Consider the following 26,004-nt stretch of genomic DNA (forward strand, 5'->3'; position numbering starts at 1 on the left):
TTTGTCAACCTTCTCATTGTATTCCTGCTTGTCCAAAACAACTGTAGCTTTCCCCTTATCAGCAGGTAAAATAACTATTGAGTCCTCTTTCTTAAGCACATTAATGGCCTTTCTTTCATCATTACTCACGTTTGATTTCGGAGGTTTCGATGATCTCAACGTGCTAGCTACTTGGATCTCAGTTGAACTGCATCCGCATACGGTAGGTTCTTACATGCAAGCTCCGTAGCAAGGACAAATTCGTCAGTACAAACATCGGGAGGCGACACGGCGTAATTCAGACCTTTTGCAAGCACCTTGGTCTGCGGCTCACTTAACTTGTATTTAGATAAATTGATAACCCATTTCTTCATCTGTGTTCCGGTGAGATCTGGTTCCGATGCAACGGTTTGACCTCTGTGTATCGGAGCTTTGTTTTGATTTTTCTCTGCCAAATTCTGCAACTTGCGTACTTGACGACATTTTGCTTTCACATACGTATTCTCGCGAACTCTCGTAAGATGAGACGAGATTTGACCCTCCAGAGGGGACTCCGTTTTTGACGATCTGATAACTGACAAGAAATCAACTGGCAACTCAGTTGCTAAGCAGCAGTCAACATCAGCTGTATACAGATCGTCATTACATCAATAGCATCGATAAAGGAAACTGACAGTTTCCGAAACGTCTGCAAGTAAGTGGATATTTTATTGGACTAGTCGTAAGAAATCACAACTAACAATTCTCCTATGAACAGTCCTGATAAATTTGTTCAAGAATCTAAGTGGTCATTTGCAAGTTCTAATCACACATGGTTCGATTAGCAGACCTGGATAAGGCTCGAGCTATTGGTCAGCTCGAGGCTGGCATACTTCATAATCACATTGCGGCAACTTTTGTATATTCCTGCAGTATGATCTCCAAGCTAAAAGTCAAGTTTCGTCTCGTATGTTCCAAGAACAATCAAAGATTGGAACGACCTGCCACCGGAAATATCATCTATCGTAGAACCAGATCAATTTAAAGAAGCACTCCACAAACACACCCATTTCCACATTAAGGATTTGGGAATCAAAGACTAATTAAAACTTTTGCATGCACACTCATCCCTGCTCGTCAGCTTCCCTAAGGAGGATTGGGCGGTACTCTAGAAGAAGAAGAAAAGGAAGACCGGTACATCAGACTGGCAGCACTTTGAAACCGTTTTTAATGAAACACTGTGTGGTGTTCCGTATTCATGTTTACTGATGCAAATGGCGCAGACAATGACAGATTTGGCACATTTTGTTTGAGACCTCCTTGTCTTTCGAAGAGAGTTACTCAACAATGGAATAAGTTATGATCACAAATTTGGTGTCATTTTTGACAAGAAAGAACGATGCTTGTATTGATATGAAACAATATGGAAATAGATTTCAAATATTTCTGATATAAAACTGTTTTGGTAAGTTTCCAAACTTTTATTGAGCAGTTTATAAGTCATTGTGTTATTATTAGCTGTTATCAACCGGAAAATACCAATATGACAATGTCTTTGTCAAACGACCCAATCTGCAAGATGATTTATGCAAACAAACATTTCTGATGGCACGAGGCTCACGATCATGTGGATCACGAAGTGTCATTTTACTCTCAGCTATTTAGGGAGAATTTGGCACACAATTTGCGACTTACCACAATTTAGCACAATCGGGCAGTTTATTAGATTACCTTTCTTTGGTTTTTCCATTGTTTCCCTTGGGCAAGGTACCATTCGTCAATGCAGCATAAATGTATCGATACGCCCAATCATTCTCTGGAAAAAATACGTATCTTATCTTTGGATTCCATGGAGGCGCCGAGAAGCGTTTACTGCCCGTGACGGCATTGGAGAGAGTTACCATTCCGAAGCAATAAAATGAAGTTTTATTACCTACATCATTTTCGTGTCCGGCTGTGATAGCCTCATTAGTTCTGCAAATTAAGTTCACGAAATGGAAATATAATGAGTCGAATATGTGTGGGATATACGTGGGAATAGGAATGCGCGTTTTGAAGGGTTCGAAATAACCCCTATCGCAGTGCAATTCGCACCCCAAAATTCGCATGTTGCGATACAACTTTAAAATGTGGTACAAAATTGTGAAACCACATTGTACTGACTTTATGTGCTGCGCTTCAAAGCGTCAGATAAAATTGCACCACTACTTTCAAAATGTGGTGCAAAAGTGCACCTTAAGATAAAAAAACATATAAGTCATCATTTAGGGCACGTGGGATTTTGCTATTAAAACAAACACAATAGTACAAAAAACTGGAAACGGAATAGAACGCGCGGGTTACCAATTTGACAACATGGCAGAAAAGATTCTCCAGACTCTTCTGAACATTTTGATATATGATTTGTCCATTTGAAACATCTGTCCTATGAAATCGTTAAATAGAGCACTTTGGGCTGCATGACCCCTTTACTGCTAGGGAATGCGACAAAGAGGGAAATATAGAAAGCGTCAGTTCGTCTGCGATGCAAAAACATTGGTGTAACTTCTCTGGACCTCTTCCAGCTTATTTTTGTCACCCTCTCTGTTAGGGACCAAACTGGAGCACAGTACTCCAGGATAGGTCTCACCAAAGCAAAGAAAATTGTTCGTGGTATCCGGATCGTTGGATCTAACCGTTGTTTGGATAAAGCCAAGCAAACGTTGGGCCATACTAGTGATAGTGTCAACATGGGGACCACACTCAAGGTTTGAAGACAAGACAACGACGAGGTGCTTGAATAGAATAGAATAGAATCGAATCGAATCGAATCGAATCGAATCGAATAGATTACGGAAGACTGGGAGATAAGAATACTTAGGACAGTTTTTGGTGCTTGTTATAATCTGGTTTGTTTCTGGGTGAGCATGCCGCGATTGACTGGGTTTAGTCTAAGCAAGTGATCCACCGGCAGAGCCAGGAGGCCCTCTCTGGCTTTCTAGAGAATGGTCAGTCTGTGTGCATGACACCTGGTTTGAAGGATATCCCAACCGAAGTCTTTGATGAGATTTGTGATGCTTGTTTTCTTAAGCATGCGCGTATTTTTTTTTTTGGGGGGGGGGCTTTGGGGGCGCCAGCCCCCCGGAGTCAAAGCAGGGGGTGGCCAAATCGAAGGGGCAGCGGAAGAAGAAGGGGCGGCAAAAAGAATTAGTAAAGAAAAAGGGCGGAAAATGTAAAAATTGTACTATACATCAAAATGTGTTGCTTTTGGGGCGGTAGCGCCTATAAATCCTTTTTTTTTTGTACGTAAAAAAATTGGGGCAACCTTTTTGGGCTGTTTGAGGAAGGGGTGACAAAACTGGGTTAATTATTTGTTAAGTTAAGTATTTGTAGTGAGTCTTGTACCTCTTTTGGATCCTCTCCAATTTATTTATGAGGCTTTTTTGGTGCGGGTCCCAAACTGTGTTTAGCATACTCGAATATTGGTTTAACTAGGAACAGTGATTTGGGGTAGGAGTATAGGTTACCTCTAATGAAGCCTGTGGATCTATTGATGTTATGTTGTTTATGTGTTTTGATCATGAAAGCTTGTTTGACACCGAGATGTGGATGATTGTCTGTTTTCTCCAATATGCGTGCTCCAATCGTGTAACTATACATTTTGGGATTTCTGATTTGAGTTAACCGGGCATGACAAAATGCTTTTTGGTGTTAAATTTCATTTGCCAGGATATGATCAATGTCATTCACAATTCGGCGGTAGACGAATTGGCGTCTGCAAAAAGTCTGGCTTCTGATTTCAGATTGTTTGATATGTCATCAATGTATGCTAAAAATAACAGCGGGCAAAGCACCTTGCCCAAAGGGACACTATGGCACCAACATCTGCCCAGGTCTACCGACACCGGCTTGACGATGAAGCACAATCCAGCTTAGAATCGAGACTAGCGATATGTACGCATGCATTAACGCATATATGGCCGCCCGTATGAATGCACGAACCGCGCAGGTCGTATAGACTAGGACTATCGCAATCTCTCTATTCTCGTGTGAGAGTATGAATGCGCTTTAGTTTAACACAAACGCCTAAAAGACAAAAAAATACCTGCCTAAACACGTAGTCATGCGAATCAATTTCACGGCCAATTTTCGACCCGTTCAAGATCCTCCATTCCCTACTACCGCACAGCGTGTACAAGTTCCGTTAGAAGCATTGTCATTAACCAGTAAATCGTCAAATAGGAATTGATTACTGGTAGTATTCAGAAGGGCCATCGTTCTTGTAATAACTGAAAAAATGAAGAAATGGTTACTACATAAATATTTAATCCAGGAGGGTTGTATTGATATGATTGAATCAGCATCGCAGTATATATACAAGTTAGTCAGTAACTAAATACAAAACTGATATAAAGGGCGTTGGCTCTTAAAGTTATGCCTTGTTATGCAATTTCACGCTCTGTGGCTTTTCCGCTCCTTTGTTTTGCTGAATCCTTTCCCTATTTTCTGTGCACAAGTTTCTTCCCATACAGGTGAATGAACATGAAAAGTGTGTAGTGTATCGCACGAGTATATCATGTGGAGTAAATATCACATAAGTATACTCAGGTAATGTAATGCCAGTTACACAGTGTTACAACAACATTATCAATAGTACAAGTAAATATATGAGAGCAAGTTATAAACTTCACATACATCTATATTTACTCTGTTTCCATCCCATCATATCTCGATAATGCTTCAGACGGTTGTACTCAGATTTGGTCACATGTTCAGGTAATAGTAATATGGGAACATTAGCAACATATTTTCCTTTAAACGCCTTGTTACGGCCCATTTTGTGTCTTAAGCTGGTGGGGCATTGCTGAAACAAAATTAGTAAAGAGAATTAAAGTTCATGACCATGTATCTAGATGCAATTGATGAATAACGGTGAAATATGATTGAATCTCTTTCAAAATTACAACGAAAACAAGCTAAAAATTGTTTAATGCTCTGCGTGCTAGCCATGCCCTTCAACGGAAAAAGAACTACTGAACCAATACTAGGCTTGTTTGTACTCATTTTAATGCATTTTTCATGCTGATTCCAAATATGGTCATGAAAATTTTTTGAATTTTAGTGTTTTTTTTTAAACATGTCGTCTGCAGTCGACATCCGCGTGAAGAGAGTTCATTCACAGGATTATTTCATGAAGAATGTCCAGTGTAGTCATTGCCATCACCATTACAAGAAGATAGATGCTTTTTTATTGATAGCAGCAAAAGAACTACAGGATAAAAGGGCAGTATTTAGCAGCTTCCTCCAAAATAATGAAAAGAACATTATAGCGCACACAAGTTCCATGCATGGCAAATATTACGCGCTAACGGGAATTGTGAATATGCGCTTCTATTAACTTGCGTCCGCGTATACGCTACTGGCAAAGTGTGGATTCGTCACGGATTAATAATGGTTGGCTCCTGTACAAAGGTATAGGAAGAGTTGTTGAATACCAGAATTACCACAATCTTGATCAATTTTATTGCTCTATGATACAATGTCGCGGAAGAATGTGAAGAAGGTCGTGACCAAAATTAACGTAATGATATATAGATTTCATGGACAAGTTTGATTTAACTGATTTGCCGAAATTGCCATGTAAACCTCTAGACTAGTGAATAAACCTGAAAAATTGGTCAATGTAGATGGAACATCTTTAATTTGTCTTTAACCTTTAACCCTTACCCTGAACACTGCTTTTTGCTATCGGAAGTTAAGGAGGAAATGAAAAAACTTGGTACCCGGGATTCATCGAACGGTATCCACGGGATTTTCGCTAGTGCGGTGGTTATCCTCGTAGTATTTTGTGGTGTTTGCCGGTATTTGGGTCAACATATGGCTCAATCTAGGAAAAGACATGTTAAATGCATGGCCTCGACTTATGGATTTTATTTGATGAATATTACGATTTGACGATCCTCCAAATGAGTAAATCGAAAAATGGTCTTTTAAATTTTCGTAAACGATCAAATTGTGTTTGTGCTGATATAGCTTTATAAACATTAGAAACAGATAATTGCCGTTATCATAGATTTTGTTTTATCATAGAGTTTATCACTCATAACGTTATGCCCTTTTGATATCATAATATCATAGTACAGTTTGTATTACAATTCTTATTTGGTTTTGGTATCTCTTTACTCCACATTTCAAATTTTCAAGCATTGTTAAGGGCTCAGAGAGCAACGTTTGCACATTATTATTTTTCTGGGACATGCAAGCATTGTATTCTGAATACGACGAAGGCCTTTAAAAATTTGATCTTTCGTATTGAAGGTACACATTTTCCCCATTAATGTGTATCTTCAATACGAAAAAATCGAAATTTTAAATTATTATCGGCTTTTCATCCCAGCTACATACACTTTAAGTACATATCATTAGATTTATAAAGCTTACTTCGAAGACTGTTAAATAACAAAAATATAAATTTTTAATAGTTTGCCATGAAATTTGTATTATAAAGCGAATTTCAAAAAATCAAAAGTATTGATATCAGAAGGACACCCATCTAATGTAATCTCATGCCCCAGAAAAAATACTATGCAAACGTTGCTATCCGAGTACTTACTTACAGTGTAATTCTGAAATTGCAGATCATGCATGTAGCCACCAGAAAACAACCTAAAGTGAAAAAAAGTGAATGAAAACGGAATAACTTCCATTAGGCGACGAAAAAGCCCCTATGGGCCCGACTGACCCAGGATTTGCTTTTTAGAGAGTTTTGTTTTTTAATTTTGCTAAAATCATGTAAAATCCACCGTTTGAACAATTTTAGAAAATATATTTGCAACAAATTTTAGGGTCATTTTAGCCTCCAGAAAAAAACGCCCGACCAACCGACCCTACTTCAATGGTCTATACGGCCGCAGAACAGTTGTTTTTTTTCGTCCCCTTATCATTACTTAAATTTGTTCCTATATTTGTAATAACAAATGTCAATTATGATCAAGAATAGTGCAATTTAGGATATTCTTTAGCATTCCTTCAAGTATTGAGTACTGCAATTTGCTCTATTGAGATTTGGCTAAGTAGAATTGTGCTATATCTACAATATGTAGTTTGATTGGGTTCCAAGCTTTACAGTTTTTGTGGGTATTGGTGACTATTTTGGTACCAACATCTCAAAATGACCAAAAAGTTAGATAAGGCTTCCTGGTTCTCAACCCTCGATTTGACATTACATATGAGAATTACATATGAGGCTTTACCTTAATCAATAATTACAAATATAAATATCAGCTTTTTATTTTAATAATTTGATATAAAATTTGTATTATATCGCGAATTTAAAAATCTAAATTATTTGATATCAGAATAGTTTTAATGTATATTATAATCTCACCTGATTGTGTTTCGAACGCTATGTGAAAACGAACTAGTATATTCGCTTAAATAAAGCTGAATAATGCTTAAGCTTAAAACAGTGATTCCAAGGAGAACTATACATTGCTCCTTCCTGTTCATCATCCGGCAGAAGAATTAACAACATGAATTGAATTCATTCGGAATAAAGTTATTGTCATTGAACAACACGTGTTAAACAAAAACAATCAGAGGTACTGCCTGCCTGCACTCGTTTGTAGTTACTGCTCGTCCTGACGTATAAAACATACATTAGCCCTACTAAGCCATAACTAACAAATAAAAAGTCAATAGCTCTTGCATATCGTCGACAAGTTCTTAAAAATTGTGAAGCCAGACTTTATTCAGCTTTGACTGTTGGTAATTGACATGGCCATTAAAGGCTGTATTAACATGGCCACTATTCACAGCTGGACTTCGGACTCTGTAGGATCCATACCGCGGAAACAGAACATGTTGCCCGTGGGGATCGACGATAAGTCAGATACCGCGTGAGCAAACTCAAAAAATAGCGCAAACAGTGCGAGCGTACACAAAAGAAACCTCACGCGTACGATAAGCGATGTCGCCAGGTCTGAACGCTGTATCGGCGTCAGCTTAATTCTAATACGCCTAGGGGGCACAGGCATGGAAAATTTCTATCTGTTTATTTATTCATCTGTGGTAGGATCACACCATACTATGGCAAATCACAATAACTGAAAAGTTAAGGGGTCGGTCACCCATCTTTGCACGATATTTTAGTGGGGCCTGAGAATACATGACAGAATTCGAAGAATTGTATTCTGAATACAAAGAATGTCCTTCTGATATCAAATAATTTTGATTTTTTTTAATTCGTATTTAATACACATTTTATGGCAAATCATTAAAATTTATATTTTGATATTTAACAGTAGGAGTAAAATTTTAATCTAATGCCGATGATCATGTTAAAATTTTGACTTTTCGTATTAAAGATATACATAACCTTTTTTTTTCGGCTGTAATTTTGGAAAGGCACTGAAATGAATCAGTAATAAAGGAATCCATATCTGTTCTATGGGTGCGATAAATATTGCCAATAATAATATATTTATAGGGAGGAAATAAAATTTCAATAAAAATAGATTCAGAATGATCAATGTTGCCTTGTGTATCTAAACTAAGTCTATGTCATCATAATATGATAAGACAAAGGATTATGAACATAAATCGATGATCCTCCATTTCTCCTACCACGACGAGGTGCACTTACAAGAGAATACAAGGTGATTTAAAATGAACTGTACCCAACTTAACCCATTTTTTTATATATTTTTGCGGAAATTGTACATATCAAAAAACTATCATAGAAAGCAGTGATAAGTGTTCTGTATAGTAGAAATTTTGAATTTTGATAATAAGTGGTTTTAGTCAGAAGATATTGCATTTTCAATTTATCATCGCATTTTTAGACCAACACATGGAACTAAGTTTATCCGTGTTCTCTACCGCAGTAACAAAATTGGTGTGTTTTAAAAATGTACTTTTCTTCAAAACCATTTGAGGTAAAGACATGATTTTTTTACCAATAATAGGAAACATACTATCATGTTACAGCTTACAAACACAAATTATTTAAATGTCGGTAAGTATTTAATTTTAATTTTTGAATTTGGGTACAGTTCATTTTAAATCACCCTATAATCATCAATATTAGAGAGATTGCGATGTTCCATACGCAGCACGTGGACCGTACGTTTTAACGCACGTTCATCGGTGTTAAATATTGCTAGTCTCGGTTCCAAACTGGATTGTGCTTATTCGTCACTTCTTATCAATCTGGCAACACCCGTTGCAAGTTATTAAGAGCCGTTTTTTTGGTGGGGGGGGAGGGGGTCATAATTCAGTAACGGACCTCATCTTATTTCCTACTTCCATCAGTCTTTTGGTAAGTTTTGTTCACAAGGAATTTTTTTTAAATTTTTAACGAAATTGCGTTGGTATATTGCCGAGGAAAATAGTAAAAAAACGTACTAATGTAGGCCCTGTATTTGCTTCATTATTGTTATTAAAGAGAGTACTCGGCAAATAATACCTGCTCAAAACAGACTAACTGGTGGTTATCATTGCCACTGCAATGTTATAAAAACAAAAAGCTCTAGCTCACAAGGCTTATAATTATTAATATATTCCAGAGATGATTTATGAAAAGTTAATAACCACTTTGCGGTGATGAATGGTGTCAGTGTTGCGTCATGCATTTTTGTCGCCGTTGTATTTTCAGTCGGTGACCGTTAAGTTCTGGCAGTGAAGCGTCGTGGTCGCCCCCAAAGTAGGCGGCGATAATGTGCAAAGCTGCCTTACACATATTTTCGTGCTGGCTTGCGCTCATCTGGTGATACAACCCAACTTCAATCCGCTGCTGATAGATCACTATTTCCAAACTTGAAATCCTATCTGTTTCCGAAATGAGTTTCTGAATGTTGCTTTTTATATTTGTAATTTATAATACTGACGGGATATAGCCAGGTGGGCGGCTGCGATATTTTTTACGTCGCTATGGATTAACACGTAATCAAGATATTTTTATCTTTCGACAGCCATGTGTTACTGTCTATGATTTATTTATCAAACATTTTCACATTAAAAAAGATGGCTGATTTTAGAATTTATTAAACACCAAAACAAAACACACACAAAACAACAACGACAAAGACAAAAGGACAAGTTTCCTCATGTTATTTTCATAAGCTGTAGAATGAGGACACAATATTTAAAAAGAAATAAATAAGAAAAAATAATGCAAGAAATAATGCATGTAAAAACAGATTGACTGCCAAAGAGGCCTCAATCCTCATCAAGGTCAAACGTAAATTTCCTAACATTTCTGCCCAATTTGCCTTTACCTTCGGCAATCTTATATTATGTAAGTTTAAATCTCACAAAGTTCAAAACTGCTAGGAAACACGGAGAAGTCTTTTGAAATTTACATCTATAAATACAAAAATTCAAATATTATAAAGTTAATACAATTTATATGCATAGGGTAGTCCCAGTATGGGTAAAATGTTACATGGGGTCAAATTTTAAAATTGCCCGAATCTTATTTTAAGTGATTCAGAAAAAGTATAGTATGACCTACCTAAAAAGTTCATCGCTAAAATGAGCGCGAAGGGTGGATCTGCGATTAGCTTAGGTCGTTTGGGCGTAAACTAGCGCGTTTTTTGTTTTTGTTGTTGTTGTTGTTGTTTGTTTTTTATAACGGATACAAATATTAGGGGGTGGTACAACCCCTATCGTAGTTCTAGGGTTAAAGGAGGCATAGTTCATAGATACACTAGTGGAAATGACTTTTGACCTTTTTGCTAATAACTCAAGAACCGTTCATCACACCACAGCACCATACTCAGGGGTAGGACCGGCTATCAAAAATGACCATTGAGGGGGTTGGTGAGGCACACCATTGGTTTCTACAGTATAATCCATGATTTTCCTCTCGTTCCTGTAAAATTATTTCAAGAGCTACTGACTTTTTACTTATTACTTATTCATTTCCTTTTCTAATAAGCATGATAAGTAGAAAATTCGGTGAAAATCACAGAATTTTTAGCCGAAAATCAATTTGCCAAATTGGCATGAGCGCGCTCACATTATGACGTCATAGCGACATTATTTGAGGAATGTTTGTACTTTTTTTCGGAATCACTGGATAGTGAAGACCCACAGCTATAGATTGGTACCAAATATAACGGTATATGCTGAAAATTAGGTGGTTGCAACAACACCCCCCCCCCCTTCGTAGTCCGTGTTACAAAATATCAGTAGTTATATGGTTAATCAGGATTGTTCATTAGTCCCTAGTATACATGTGAAATATGCCTTCATCAATGAGGAGTTTCCACACAGAGTTCTCTTTGTTCCAGTCGTGCCAAAAGACATTAGTTAAGCCATAGGATTCGGTAAACTTTTGATCGTAGTAATGGTATGTAAACTTCTTCGGATCACCCATGAACCCATATGCATTAACCTGAGGATGTATGGAGAAAAGTGGAATGTCAATATGCACTTACGATTTCACTGCTACATTAATTGCTAATACACTGCTAATTATTCAATATAAAATGTACAATATTATAATTTTTGAATGGAATGGTCAATATTTTGATGGGTGTTCACCACTAATTGCGGCATACATGTAAATGTCCAAAATAGTGTCCCAATATTCCGCTTATAAATGCTCTTTCATTTTGTATAATTCCAGGTTCCAATTTCACATTTAGACCGTACACCACGAATCCGTAAATGTCCTCAATTGTATTCTGAGTTACAGTGTAAAATGGGCATGAAGGTCATATTCATAGGTATTTCAATTTGGTGCTACGTGTATCTCATTAAATGAGGTACACGTAGCACCAAATTGAGGTACCTATGAATCCGACCTTCATGCCCATTTTACACTGTAACTCAGAATACAATTGAGGACATTTACGGCTCATTCGTGGTGTACGGTCACATTTTAGTCAATTCAAAACACTTATTATGAAAGTGTTATATTTATGGTGCGTTCGTTTACTGGTCTTGTTTTGATAACATAATAACGAAACATATGCCAAGTTGGTGCTCCCTATTTTATATCTATAAGTTACAACTTAATTTTTTACCTCATCGCACGTGTGGAGTGCAAGAAATAGCATGATTGCCCCAGTCGTAGCTCGGCCGGATTTCTGTAACTTTTTAGACTTTAACCAACTGTTGATGAGATTACCAATGATAAATATATGCATTAAATGTATGTAATTTCTATTAAATTATTACCCCCCCCCCCCACACACACACACCCCCACACACATTAACACCCCCACCCCACCCCACCCCCACACACACCCAACAAAACCACAAAATCATCCAATCACAGACCACACCCGAAGCCAAAACCAAACTAATCAAGAAGGTGACAAATGGAAGGTAAAAATATGTTATGAATTTTAATGACAATTCGCTGTAGAAGTGACGTAATAAATCGGATTAACTTCCATAGCAATAGATGGATACAATTTGAACTATATCGCCCTGCACTATAAGCAGGTTGCACTATTCACCTGTGTTTGTTTGCAATCATAGATTGAATACAATACCGCTCTTTTCAAAGGTACTAATATTACAGGTGCGGGGTGATCAGCATGATATGGGTCAATGCACCGCGTGAACGTTGTAGTGCGGGGCGATATAGTCAAAAATTGTATTCATCTATGGCTATATGGTAGTTAATTCGATTACGTCACTTCTACAACGAATAGTCAGAATTAGGCCTTTGATTAATGTTGGACCTTTGCCGATAGTACTAACCTGTTGTCAACATATCTGCAAAAGTCTGGATGAACAATTTTAATTTCCTCAGCAGCTAGAGGTTTTGGAAATACGAATGGCTCTCTGTGAATGTAAAAGAATCTAGAATTGCATTATTTAAAAAAATCATAATTCTACTTAACAGATTCTCTTGAGAATATCAACAATGATGATGATCATTTATTACCCAGTCCATCCTCTTTCACTACTTTACCTCTATCCTCGACATCCATCAAGGCCTCATGTTACTGAGAAATTAATCTGAGTCGCAGTCATTGTTCCGGAATTTAATTGCTTTTTAGCATAATTTAGGAAATAATTTTACAGTGATTTAACTGAATTTAACGGGTTGTTTTGTGCTTTTAGCGTCCTCTTGGTTTAATAGATATCCTCGCGAAAACATTTCAATTGCTTTAGACATTGGACGATATACCCAATACACACATATTGTACACGTAACACATTGTGTCAATACGGCCGTATTGGCACGGTAGATGCCGTGCTAGGATGGATATTCTGTATTACAGCATACGTTTGGTCACGGTGTATACCTTTGACAAAATACCACGTACTTTAGTACAGTAATAATAGCCTCCTCTGTTGGTCATAATTCACTTTAATACGTATTTTCAACATAGTGAAGAAATATTTGAGGTAATGTAACACTGTAGACTATAAAAACTAGTATTTTTAGAAGTTACATTTCAAGGTCGTTACATTAAGGTTACTCAAGGTTTTAACATTAAGGTTAATTAAAAAATATATTTTAGAGACAGCCCGTCACCCTTAAGATTACTCGTTGTTGTTTGTTGATGCTGGGACCCAGTATCAACCAAAAACATCAAGGCCGCAGGGCCGGCAGGCCCTATGCCGGCGACTCCCGTATGACGACTAAACACTTCAAGTGGGACCCCAATATAAGAGCCCCGCAGGGCAAGAAAGCAAGAGTAACCATAAGGATGACGAGTTGATAACGAACATTCTGTTATATTTACGGACAGCTCGTCACTCATTTCATAGGCCTACTTTTACATTTTTTTACTCTTTACCCCATAATTTCCCTTACTCTTCAGGCCCTGCCTCTATCGGGGGCTAATTTATAGTTTAAGCTTGTTTGCTATTGTTTTTGGAGCAACATTGTTTCTTTATAAGCATGCGGCGCAACCTTGAACAATATTGTCTTTGAGCAATATTGTCTTTTGAGATAACGCCCCTTAGACACCCCCAGCCAGCCCCATACCTCATTTTGATTTTTAATATACCAATATTCTGCTTTTTATATGTGAGTGGACACTACATCTCAATTCCGTGCGACAAGTATCTCATCAATTATTTAAACCAATCAATAATCCTATTGCTGAAGAGGATAATAAGCTTCTACCTATTTCTATAGAATCCTTAAAAAGTTCTTGTCTTGTTTGCTTTGGCTAAATCCTGTTCAAGTGGTGGATAACAAATCATTGTATTTTGACTAGGTATGTATAACCAACAATTAACAATGAGAGGACACTCCTGAACCTCGTTGACTTGGGATGATTTGAAATGACCGCCAATTATGACTGTTTGATATTTATTACCAGAAACGTGGAAAAAGAGACACATGTAGAACCGCAAAATGGTACAATTTTGTTGAAGGAACAGAGTTCAACAAACCATGATAACCCCGCTTCTGGATATCGTTTGAAGTCAAATGATATACCATTTAAAAGCTTATGATATAAAATCTGCATAAAAAGTAACGCAGCTGTTGTAAATATGCCTATAGCTTCAGAAGTAATAACTGTTTTGACAATATTTCAACATATATACACGCATTTTGATAACCCATTTGTCCAAATTTGTTCAAATTTAACAACACAGCAGTGTTTTGAAAGAAAAATACCCGAATTTAAAAGTTGCAGCTATTTGTATTGAATTAAAGTCATGGCGAAGATAATGGCGGGCTTTACGTGCTACAGTGCTTGCATAATAGCCATTGATCGCTATAAACTGCAACTTTTAAATTCTGGTAATTGTCTTTAAAAACACCACTGTGTTGTTAATATTGAACGACATTTAACATAATTTTGGGTATCAAAATGCGCGTAAATAAATCATCCTTCTCTCTATGTTGAGATATTGTGAAAAGAATTATTAGTTCTGAAGCTATAGGCGTATTTATAACAGCTGCGTTCCTTTTTGTTCAGACTTTATATTTTATAAACACGAAATAAAACAAAATTGACCGGGGGCCGGACTTTACGGCTGATTCGCGGTGTCCAGTCACATATACTATGGGGTCGCATATTACCTCAAATATTTCTTCCCTACGTACTAAAGTGAATTATGACCAACAGAGGGCGCTATTACTGTACTAAAGTACAGGGTACTTTAACCACGGGATTCACCGTGTCCATACGTATGCTGTAATACAGAATATCCATCCCAGCACGGCATCTACCATACCGTGCCAATACGGCCGTATTGACACAATGTATTACGTGTACATATTATGTGTGTATCGGGTGTTTTGTTATATGACCCAACATGTAAGAAGGTTTATGCACGCAATCCGTTTGCAGTCCTCTGTGCGCATAGGCTCACGATCATGTGGTTCACGAAGTGTCCCTGTCCAAGTCCCAGCAAATTAAGCGAATTTGGCACAAAATTTGCAACTTTAGGACAATTATCATCATTTGTTGTAATTTTGAGAACAAAGTACAAAATATGGTTCAAGCATGCATTTAAACATAATTATTCACCAATCTTTGCACAAGAACAAAAGATAATGATACAAATGAAAGGGAATAATCCCATATTAGGCAATTAGCGTAGCAGGGTGACAATATAGCAATTTTGTCGATTTAGAGCGATCTCTCTTTAAATAGGCCAGTTTCTTAGATTACCTTTTAGCATATTGTCCATTGTTTCCCTTGGGCAAGGTACCGTTCGTCAATGCAGCATAAATGTATCGATACGCCCAATCATTCTCTGGAAAAAATACGTATCGTATCTTTGGATTCCACGGAGGCGCCGAGAAGCGTTTACTGCCCGTGACGGCATTGGAGAGAGTTACCATTCCGAAGCAATAAAACGAAGTCTTATTACCTACATCCTTTTCGTGTCCGTCGGTGAGAGCCACGTTAGTTCTGCGGTGTATGTGTATGAAAGGGGGATATTTTGAGTTGAATTATGTTGTGTAAGCATTTTATTCGAGGGTCATTCATTCATATCTCAACCTCGATCACTGTCGATTTGTGCGCCTTCGTGACGATGGAGCACAAACCAGCTTAGAACCGAGACTAGCGATATGTACGCACGTATATGACGTATGAACGCACGGACCGCACAGGCGTATGGAACATCGCGATCTCTCTACTCTCGTGGGAGGGGTGTAGGGTGCGTTTTAGTTTAACACAAATTCACTCACTTATGCACAAAGGACTCAAAATATACTTGCCTAAACACGTAGTCATGCGAGTCAATTTCACGGCCCATATTCGACCCATTCAAGATCCCCCCATTCCCAACTACTGCACAGCGTGTACAAGTTCCGTTAGCAACAGTGTCATTAACCAGTAAATCGTCAAATAGGAATTGATTGCTTGGAGAGTTCAGAAGAGCGATCGTTCTTTTAATAACTGAAAACAAATGAAGAAGGGGAGTAAAGAAAACTAAAAACAAGCGAGGAAGGTTATTACATAACGTCACTGGGCGGGAAAACCCTATGTACTTTTGGCCCTTGAACATGGATAAAGCCTTGTAAGTGTAGATTTTATATTGAAGAGGTTGTTTCACCCATGTTCAATGGCCAAACGAACATGCAGGAAACACCTCATATTTACTTTTGGCCCTTGAAAACGGATAAAGCCTTGTATGTGTAGATTTTATATTGAATGGTTTGCTTCATCCATGTTCAAGGGCAAAAACTACATATGAGGTTTTCCCGCCCAGTGACGATAGTTTTCTTTTTAATCCAGGAGATTACGCAAGTGTTATGTAAGTTAGTCAGCAACTATTAAATGTGTGTTTTGTTCAGTTTCGTTGTTTCGTAACACGCAGTGTAACACGCAGTGTAACAATGACATCATCAATTGTACAATTAAATAGGAGAGCAAGTTAATTATAAATTTCATACATACATTCATATTTACTGTGTTTCCATCCCATCATATCTCGATAATGCTTCAGACGGTTGTACTCAGATTTGGTCACATGTTCAGGTAATAGTAATATGGGCACATTTGCTTCATATTTTCCTTTTAGCGCCTTGCTACTGGCCATTTTGTGTCTTAAGCTGGTGGGGCATTGCTGAAACACAAATGAGTGAAGATAATTAAAGTTCATGATCATGAAGAAGCTATCATTACGCGAATTGATACAGCGAATATACGTAATGAGGAAAGATAATTGCGAATTCAGCATATTTGTTGAGTTTCCATTGAACGCAAATGATGCATGGTCCTACATTTACTAAAATGTATTTGGTAGTACAATATTTAGCTCTCTGGATCATAGTCTAAATCAACCTGCAGCAGGCATGAAGGTGGTAAAAAAGGCTATCATCATAACGAAAGGAACCAGAAATTAATGATATTTCAGTGACCATTTTGAATTGCCACTCTACACTATTATAATTTTAATACAGGGTGTATCAAAATAGAGTATAAAGTTTGAAAAATGCTACTAGATTAAAAAGTGTGATTTACTTAGTCAAAATGCTATAGCTGACAACTGAATCAAATTGTCCTCCAACACTGCAAAATCACTGGCTTGCGGACTCATTGGCTATTTTAGTGAGTCAAGCAACATGAAAATCACGCTATCATTATAGTCGTAGCCACCATTCCTCTGTATGCAGATAACGGCTGTCCTCAATATGGCATTCACACCACGTCTTATGAGAGACGTCCTGCCTGTGCAACTTGTGCAATTATGTTTCTCAAGGAGGACTTGTGAAAATATTTCAGATAGCCCCACAAGAAGAATTCAAGAGGTGCAAGATAAGGAAATCTCAGTGGCCATTCCACTTGGTGCTTCAAAGCAATCAGACAAATTCTGCAAGGCATTCTGTCAGTTACTGCAACGAAAGTGGTAAAACTGTGATTTTCATGTTTGTCAATTTTAATTGACTTCGCGCAACATGGCTCACATAAAAAGCCACTGAGTCCCTATGAATGGTCACACTCCAATGATTTTGCAATTGTGGGAGTACAAGATGTTGATTCAGCTATCAACTAAATTATTTTAACCAAATACCTCATGATTTTTAATCTAGTGGCATTTTTGAAACTCTATTCTTGACTTTGATACACCATGTATATAAACTGCTGAATTGTATTTAGACCGATGGCTATGAACTGCGCCTCCCATAATATCCATTATACACAGATGGAGAGCAGATCTATCCTTTTCTCGTGTGTAATGGCGGTCTCAAGGACAACCGCAAAGAATACACTAGACACTAGTTATATAAATCCAGCAATGGCATATCTGTACTTCGTTTATTTAAAACACCCAGCAATAAGGCGCATAAGGCTTAAAGTTAAAGTACCCCTACATGATTTACCGACAAGTGACTCTTCTTGGAATGCAATACATATATACATACACTGGGCTTTTATATTTCGCCATTTCATTTAGACCACAGCGCATAATAATACAACAACAACATAATATTTACAAGCAAAAACAATTATCAACAATCTGAGTGAAAAAGTTACTATTGAAAGAGATGTGTTTTGAGACCTTTTTTAAAACTGTGTAATGAGCTGGAAGTTCGGTTACTGATGGGTAATTTATTCCATAAACCTGGTGCTGCGAGCGAAAAACATTTATCAGCGGCAGAGTTGAGAGATTTGTGAGAAATTGTGGGCTCTGTGAGACGTGTGATATCTGATGATGAGCGAAGTCCAGGACGAGATTGACTGTACAATGTGTACAATCATGTATTATAAAAGAAAAATATTTTCCGCGGCTTCGATGTGACTCGAACCAGCGATCCGTTACTGCGTTGTTTATGAAAGGTATTTTCCGCTAGGCCACGGAGGCAATTGGACAGAGTAGTATAATATAAATATAATCCTTTTGTTTACATAAAAATAACACATTTAGTAATGATAGAATTGCCGTTTTAAGTATAAATAGCACGAACGTTTGGAGAACGTCTCAAACAAATAATGAAGACACAGATACAATAATGAAATTGTATAAGTCGGAAAATATCTAAGTCGCATTGTTTTTTGGAATTTGACCATAAAATTTACGACTTCATGACATTATCGTTCGAAATAAAAATAAAAGATATTTCAACAGTATGTGGCCTCATTCTTTCTCTTGAGTTTTTTTGAACATATCGTCGGCTGTATTCCATAGTGGCGTATAGTGATTTTTGGTCATTTTTTTGAAAATTGGCACATATGTTTTTAATGATGTTCTCTTTCATTTCTTTTAAGTCTCATCAGTCATGATAAGCTTATTAATTAGTAATTAATTAATTAAATATGGCGTATAATTACAAAGTGACATTTTTTGTATTCCATAGTGGCGTATCGACCATACGCCACTTTTTATACACATTTTATAATTATGAAATATCGGCAAAATGAAAAACATCGTATGTCATAGTGGCGTACACGTATCGGACCTATACGCCACTATGGAATACGAACGACGAAAAGTAACGCCATAGGGATTACACGGCGACCGAGGTGGCGTACGGTTAACGTTAGGTTAGGGTATTGCGTTTTGTTTGTTTTCCATAGTGACGTATAGTTTTATTTTCAGTTTGCCAGCAATAGTGTGTATTTATTTCTTTTGAAAATATATAACAATAAAATCTATTTAGTTTACTACAGAAATTTCACATCATTTACAAAATATAATGAATGTCTGATTTACACAACTCGATTTAAAATTGGCATTTTTTCAAATCCGATTTTCTCGAAAAGTTGTTTATTCGCGGCGCCCCACTATACGCCACTATGGAATACGGACGACGATATATGTTAAATTGCTTCAACAATGGTACGATGCATTAGAATAAAATAAGCCTTAACCTACCAAAAAGAGCGAGATGTGCCATATTTACGGATTCAGGCTAAATTCAAAATTGATATAAAACGTTTGTTTTTTGAAGATTACAAAAAAAAAATTGTCATTGATTGAAATTGTATCTGTCAATAATTACACTACAATGTTTATTCCAAGAGCTCTTTGATTTTTTCAAATATTTTTATTATAATAAAGTGAATCCCCTTGCCCTCTATAATTGCGCAGAACTGATCCAGTGTCCTTAAGGGCCAATTCAGTGATTATATTTTTACATAATATTTTATATATCTACAATCAATGCCCTATAAACATTCCCGTCGATCATGCCACTGTTTTTCCGAATCAATGCCCTATTGATTTGTACACAAAGCATTTTCAAACATTCATTAGCACGTTTGTGGACGAGTTTGATTTGACTCATTTTGCCGAAATTACCATATAAACCTTTTGAAAATAATTATGACTAAAACTAGTCTGAGAAAAAATGGGTCAAAGTGGGTAGAATCTCTTAGTTTTTCTTTAATACACGGCTTCGACTTATGGATTTTGATTAATATTACAATTTTACTATCCTCCGAATGAGCAAATTGTAGAATTGGCCTTTAAATTTACTATTGTTATAATTAAATGACCAAAATCAGTAACACGTATTTGAGTTGATATAGCTTTATAAACATAAGCAACAGATTATTGTCGTTATCATAGAATGTGTTTTAACATAGAGTTAATCACTCATAAGATTATGCCCTTTTGATAACATAATGCGATATTACATTTTATTTTGGTGTCTCTTTACTCCGACAAATGTATTTCTTTTTCAGTAAACTCACTTACAGTGTAATTCTGAAATTGCAGATCGTGTTTGTAGCCCCCAGAAAACAACCTGAAAAAGTGAATGAAAACGTAATTCTATTATCATTAAGGGCTGGGGTATAAACGTTTAGACAGTATTTTTTGTGGGACATGAGAGCAGATCAGACATATCGAATATCAAATAATTTTGATTTTTTGAAATTCGCGATATAATACACATTTTATGGCAAATGATTACAAATTGATATTTATAATTATCAAGATTTTGTTGCCAAAGAGATTAAACTTTATATGGTAAGGTTGAGATACATTAAAGTTTGACATAAAGTACAAAATGTAAGGCAGATGAACGTCATACATATTTTCTCTTACCCAACTAGCTGCAACACGTGTACAGATCTAACAAAAAAAAAAGGGAAAAAAAGGCAATCAACCTACCGACCCACTCCTTTCTACCCCATGTCTGGGCAAACAAACACTTTTTTTTTGGCCCTATGGTAACATACGACGTGTACTGAGATGCTCAAATAACACTTGTTGGACTTTTAAAAATATAAAGTTAAGGGATCTGGTATGAACGTTTGGACAGTATTTTTTGGTGGGACATGAGAGCACATCAGACATATCGAATTGAAATCTGAATACGAGGAATATTCTTCTGATATCAAAAAATTTGGATTTTTTGAAATTCGCGAGATAACACAAACTTAAATTATTAAAATTTGATATTTTTAAATTTTTGATATTTAACAGTCCTCGAAGTAAACTTTATAAATCTAATGATATGTACTTAAAGTGTATGTAGCTGGATGAAAAGCCGACAATCAATTGAAAATTTTGAACTTTCGTATTGAAGATATGGATTTTTCACCCAAAACACCAAAAAACAGGTCTTTTTGGGAAAAACATGTTTGTCATATTTTGTCTTTATATAGGATTTACAGGAACATGAACACAACTGGTTCCTTAATTTTTTGGCTTACTGTATAATTCAATATCAAGACAACTACTTTGAGATGGATTAGTGTAAAGTGTCCAGGACTTCAGTATAATTGTTAACCTCAAGTGGCATGAAAGTTGAACTATATATGTCATCTCTTAGGATGAAAGCGGTACTAGATATTGTGCAGACCAGAAAGCCTTTTTTCAGTGTTTGAACAAAATTGTTTAAAGACTTTCTGTCTAAACTGCAATTTGCTCGATTGAGATGTGGCTACGTAGAATTGTGATACATCTGCAATATGAAGTTTGATTGAGTTATGGTTTTAAGAATATGTGAGTGTCACAGTTCAAAATGAACAAAAGGTGAGTTTTAGGTTTTCTGTTTCTCATCCCTCGATTTGACTTTAGGAATTACATACGAGGGTTGGTCAATAATATCCCCCAACTATTATTTATCTCCGCTCATGCATGACCTAGATGACTGTTACGATCAATAAAGTTTGTACCTTTGTCTTTCAAAACACATAACAATTAGTATTATAGTACCTTTAATTACCTAATCTCATTTGCATAAAGTCATTGCTATATGTACACTAAAAATTGTCAACATTGGCGGGAAATTTGAATTGTAGTTTAAATTTTTTATAAAAAGAAGCAGAAGTAAGGACCAAAGCAGTTTACAAGCCTTATTTTGGGTATGAGGTAATCTAAGTATATTCAAGTGATATTTGTGAAAGAAGAAATGTATCCGTCAACAGATGAAGAAAGGGACCGCCTTTGAACTTCACCAAAAAATAGGCCTTAACGACAAACAAAAATGGTGTGAAAATCGCGAGAAAAGAGCCCACAAGGTAGAAGCGATAATCCAAATTATCTCCAAAATGAAACAAAAACAAACAATGATTATTGGTATGGTATGAGAGATCATAGTCAGGACAATAGAAATTGTTGCAACAAAAGTAGAAATATGCGCATGCGTTGATGGTATGCATGATTAAAAGTACCAAAAATGTATGAAAACACTGTAACGATGCCTCAATTTGGCGCGAAATTTTCTTGACTTCTTTTCACCATAAATCAGGCAGTGTCCATACGCTATTGTGTTTATGCTAATGTCATCACGTAAGGCCAAAAAAAAGGTTTGTCTCAAAGCTCACGAGAAATTTAAAAACAAATGCGAATTTTTTTTTTTTTTTATTCCCGACTTTTTTCATGGTATTTTGAAAAAAAAGTCTGATTTTCGCCGATTTTTTGTCAAATCGTGCGATTTTACAAACGCGCGCGCAAGCTTTGAGACAAACTTTTTTTTTTTTTTGCCTAATCAAGTATTTAACATCGCTAATACATATTTGTTTTGAAAGACAAAAGTACAAACTTGTATTTAGCGTAAGTAACAATCATCTAAGTCATGCATGAGCGGAGATATGCCATAGTTGCGGGAACTTATTGACCAGCCCTCGTATAAGGCTTTATCTTAATTAATTATTGCAAAGATAAGTATCAGCTTTTCATTTTATCAGCAAAATAATCAGGATAATTGTGCGCTAGTTAACATGTTTAAGGTGGTACTACACCCCTGGCCAATTTTGTGCCTATTGTTGCATTTTCTCCAAAATTATAGCGCATTGGTGACAAGTAAGATATGTATATTATAGGGCAAGGACTACAACTACTGCACTGGAAATTTTATTTCAGCACAGACAACAGTTGTGGAGTTACAGTCAAAATGAGGGAAACCAATATTTGATCAATAAATCAATAACTACGTCAATATCAATGTCTTGAGTCACTGAAATTCCTGTGTAGTGACTGGATTTCTTGCCTCTATAATATACATAACTTTTGTTACCAGTGATTTATTAGTTTTTGAGGAAAATGCAAAAATAGTCACAAATTTATCAAGGGGTGTAGTACCACCTTAATCTGTTTCAGTTCGGCACTTCCAATACGTTTGAATTTCACAAGGTACACTCAACAGGGAATAATCTTTTATGGAGTGTGTACCGAGCCCAAGTTGGAGTCCCCAAGTAAACTGAATACAAAAATGTTTTAAAACGCTGTAAACGAGTTATAAATGTGTTATGGTGTCGGTCAAAAAATGTTATATAACATTTTATATAAAGGTCATGATAAAGTTTTAAATGTAAAAAACAGAACATTAGAACATTAACAACATTATTTTAAAAATGTCAAAATGTTAGTGTAAAATATTTTTGGCAATATTTTGTAAGAATTAATATTTTGTTGACACTTAAATAACATTATGATAGAATGTTTTGCAGCAAGTGTTCAATGCTTTCTGTTAATGTTATTAAAACATTTTGTATCCATGCCCTTTATATACCCTATATTTAAATTTTTTGTGTAAAACATTTTGGCGTGTGCTGGGCCTCTATGGAGTGTGAACCAGACATAAGTTACAGAGTGCACATACATACACCAAATTAATGTCTCTGCTTATAGAATTGGGTTAATAGATGAATGTTTAAGTGTTATTTGGTGTGTATGATGATAGCACTTCAAATTACACAATCCAATGTTTTCCTTTGAAAATATTTGCATGATAAATAGTACCTCTAATGTGCCGATGTTTTAAGAATCAGACTCTGAGGCGACATATTGCATTGATAACAGTAAAGTCGGTAAACTTTATGGCTAGTGACACAGAATGAATGAATGAATGAATGAACATTCGTTACTTAAAAAGAACATAATGTCGCAACATTAATATCACTACCGTAAAACCCGTCTACAAGCATATATAGTGTTTTTTATGAAAGCTAAATTATTTCGAAGCAATAAATATACCAATACAATAGATTGGTCTTAAAATAATACTTCTTTGTATATGCTTGGATCCGTCATTTATTTGCTCAAACTCCATTATGGCGCCTGGATTAATGTAGCTTTCATCAGAAGCACTCTATATGCTTGTAGACGGGGTTTTACGGTATATCCATATTTAGCATTTCTCCCAATTCAAAATGAAATAACTATGTCACCAAACCCAATCTTACTATAAATTGCGAAATGTTGTGACTATGTGACTGACTATGTGGGTGAGTCAAAGACTCCGTCAGTTTCGATCCAAATGTTGCCAAATTCATACGGGAGATTACGAAATATACCAAGACGGTAATGCAAAAATTTGGTTGAAAACTTTCAAGAATTGCCTTCAAAATCAGTGAAAAATTAATGTGGTCAGTTGCTATCCTATGTAAACAAAGAATAGTAGTCAGTTGCTAGCATAGCCACGTGCGTCGCAAGGGCGTATATAACGCCGAGCCGCTCGCGTAGCGCAGCGATACCGCGCGGGTAACGCAGCACAGCACAGCCACGTAATGATATTACGGGTGAAGACACGGTATGAGAGGAGGACGTGATAGGCCTACGGGAAAAGGATGTGTGTTTGTTAAAAAGTACAAACAACAAAAGGTACCGGTATTCGGGTTAGTCACAGTAAGAAAATGAAAACGGGAATAAAATAGAACGAATGAAAGAAAGAAACTAATCAGGAAAGATAAGAAAAAACAATCTAAAATAAGATCAGGAAATATAAATAAAAAAAGCTATTAAACTGAGAACAGAAGTAAATAAATAACATGGAAACGGGAAATCACAAGCTAAGCAGCAAATAAAAAAGACGCTAAAAGGGCACATTTAGAAAATAACCGGAACGGGATTAACTAAATAAAAAAAAACCATGGAAACGGAACATTGCAAGCTTAGCAGCAAAAATTTAAAAGAAATGGAACAAAATTGGCCGATGTAGGAGAAACTAAAAAGAAAGAAAGAAGCTAAAATAGAAATATATGCCTAAGGAGGGTCAGGTTCAGATAAGTAAAATTTACCTTTTCAATGATTCTTCCTGTTCAGTTATACCTCCTGTTTTAGTGAACGCTCCCATTTACTCACATATAATTAAGTACCGAGTTGGAAATTTCTTCGTGATAAAAACTCGAACGGTGGTGATGCGTTTCCAAATTGCATTTTTGCAATGCTAATCATACACCGAGTTACGCTGCATATTCACCTCATTTTAAAACAAATATCGACGATTTAAGTCTACAAATGAGCAAAAACAGCCTAAAATACATTATCCAGGGTCTAAAATATACGGTTATCAATCTATCGCGTTTATCTAAACATCATTATTTGAGCGTGCATTTACGTGATGACCGCGGGTTGCACTGGTTTTCGCGAGTATTTACGCAATGGTCTGCATTAATTATAGGTTAATAACTGCGCATTAGTTATTTGGAGGGCATTTTTAACTCATCACTCAACCAAATCTCAAGATTTTATTCTCAAAAATTTGTTGAAATAAACAATTTTATTCAAAACTTATATTTCGCCCTTCAAAAAGTCAAACAGGCTAAAATAGACTTACCAATTACAGCACTGCGCAATCACGCCATGTGCAAATATGGTAGTTGCGTGCGCGTGAAGTGTTCCGGCGCAACAGATGCGCACACGCGGAAGTCATTGTACCGCGTAAGCATACGCGGAGGTCATTGATGGATATCAATAACCTCCGCGCCGGTACACCGCAGTGTGCGTAAA

At 36.4% G+C, this 26,004-nt stretch overlaps 1 protein-coding gene across 1 annotated transcript in view; it reads right to left on the reverse strand.

Annotated features, from left to right (window-relative positions):
• Nucleotides 1-9,956: 9,956 nt before the first annotated feature.
• LOC140160336 (alpha-N-acetylgalactosaminide alpha-2,6-sialyltransferase 1-like) overlaps nucleotides 9,957-26,004 on the reverse strand; it is a 30,959-nt gene continuing 14,911 nt past the window's right edge. The window contains exons 2-8 of the mRNA XM_072183587.1: nucleotides 20,521-20,569; nucleotides 16,776-16,944; nucleotides 16,094-16,274; nucleotides 15,540-15,782; nucleotides 12,655-12,738; nucleotides 11,970-12,057; nucleotides 9,957-11,335 (exon numbers count right to left, since the gene is read on the reverse strand). Of these exons, the coding sequence (XP_072039688.1) occupies nucleotides 11,159-11,335; nucleotides 11,970-12,057; nucleotides 12,655-12,738; nucleotides 15,540-15,782; nucleotides 16,094-16,274; nucleotides 16,776-16,944; nucleotides 20,521-20,569 (991 nt within the window). The 3' untranslated portion in view covers nucleotides 9,957-11,158. The remainder of the gene's footprint in view (nucleotides 11,336-11,969; nucleotides 12,058-12,654; nucleotides 12,739-15,539; nucleotides 15,783-16,093; nucleotides 16,275-16,775; nucleotides 16,945-20,520; nucleotides 20,570-26,004) is intronic.

The sequence above is a fragment of the Amphiura filiformis genome, chromosome 9, assembly GCF_039555335.1.
Source record: "Amphiura filiformis chromosome 9, Afil_fr2py, whole genome shotgun sequence".
In the NCBI taxonomy this organism is placed as follows: Eukaryota; Metazoa; Echinodermata; class Ophiuroidea; order Amphilepidida; family Amphiuridae; genus Amphiura; species Amphiura filiformis.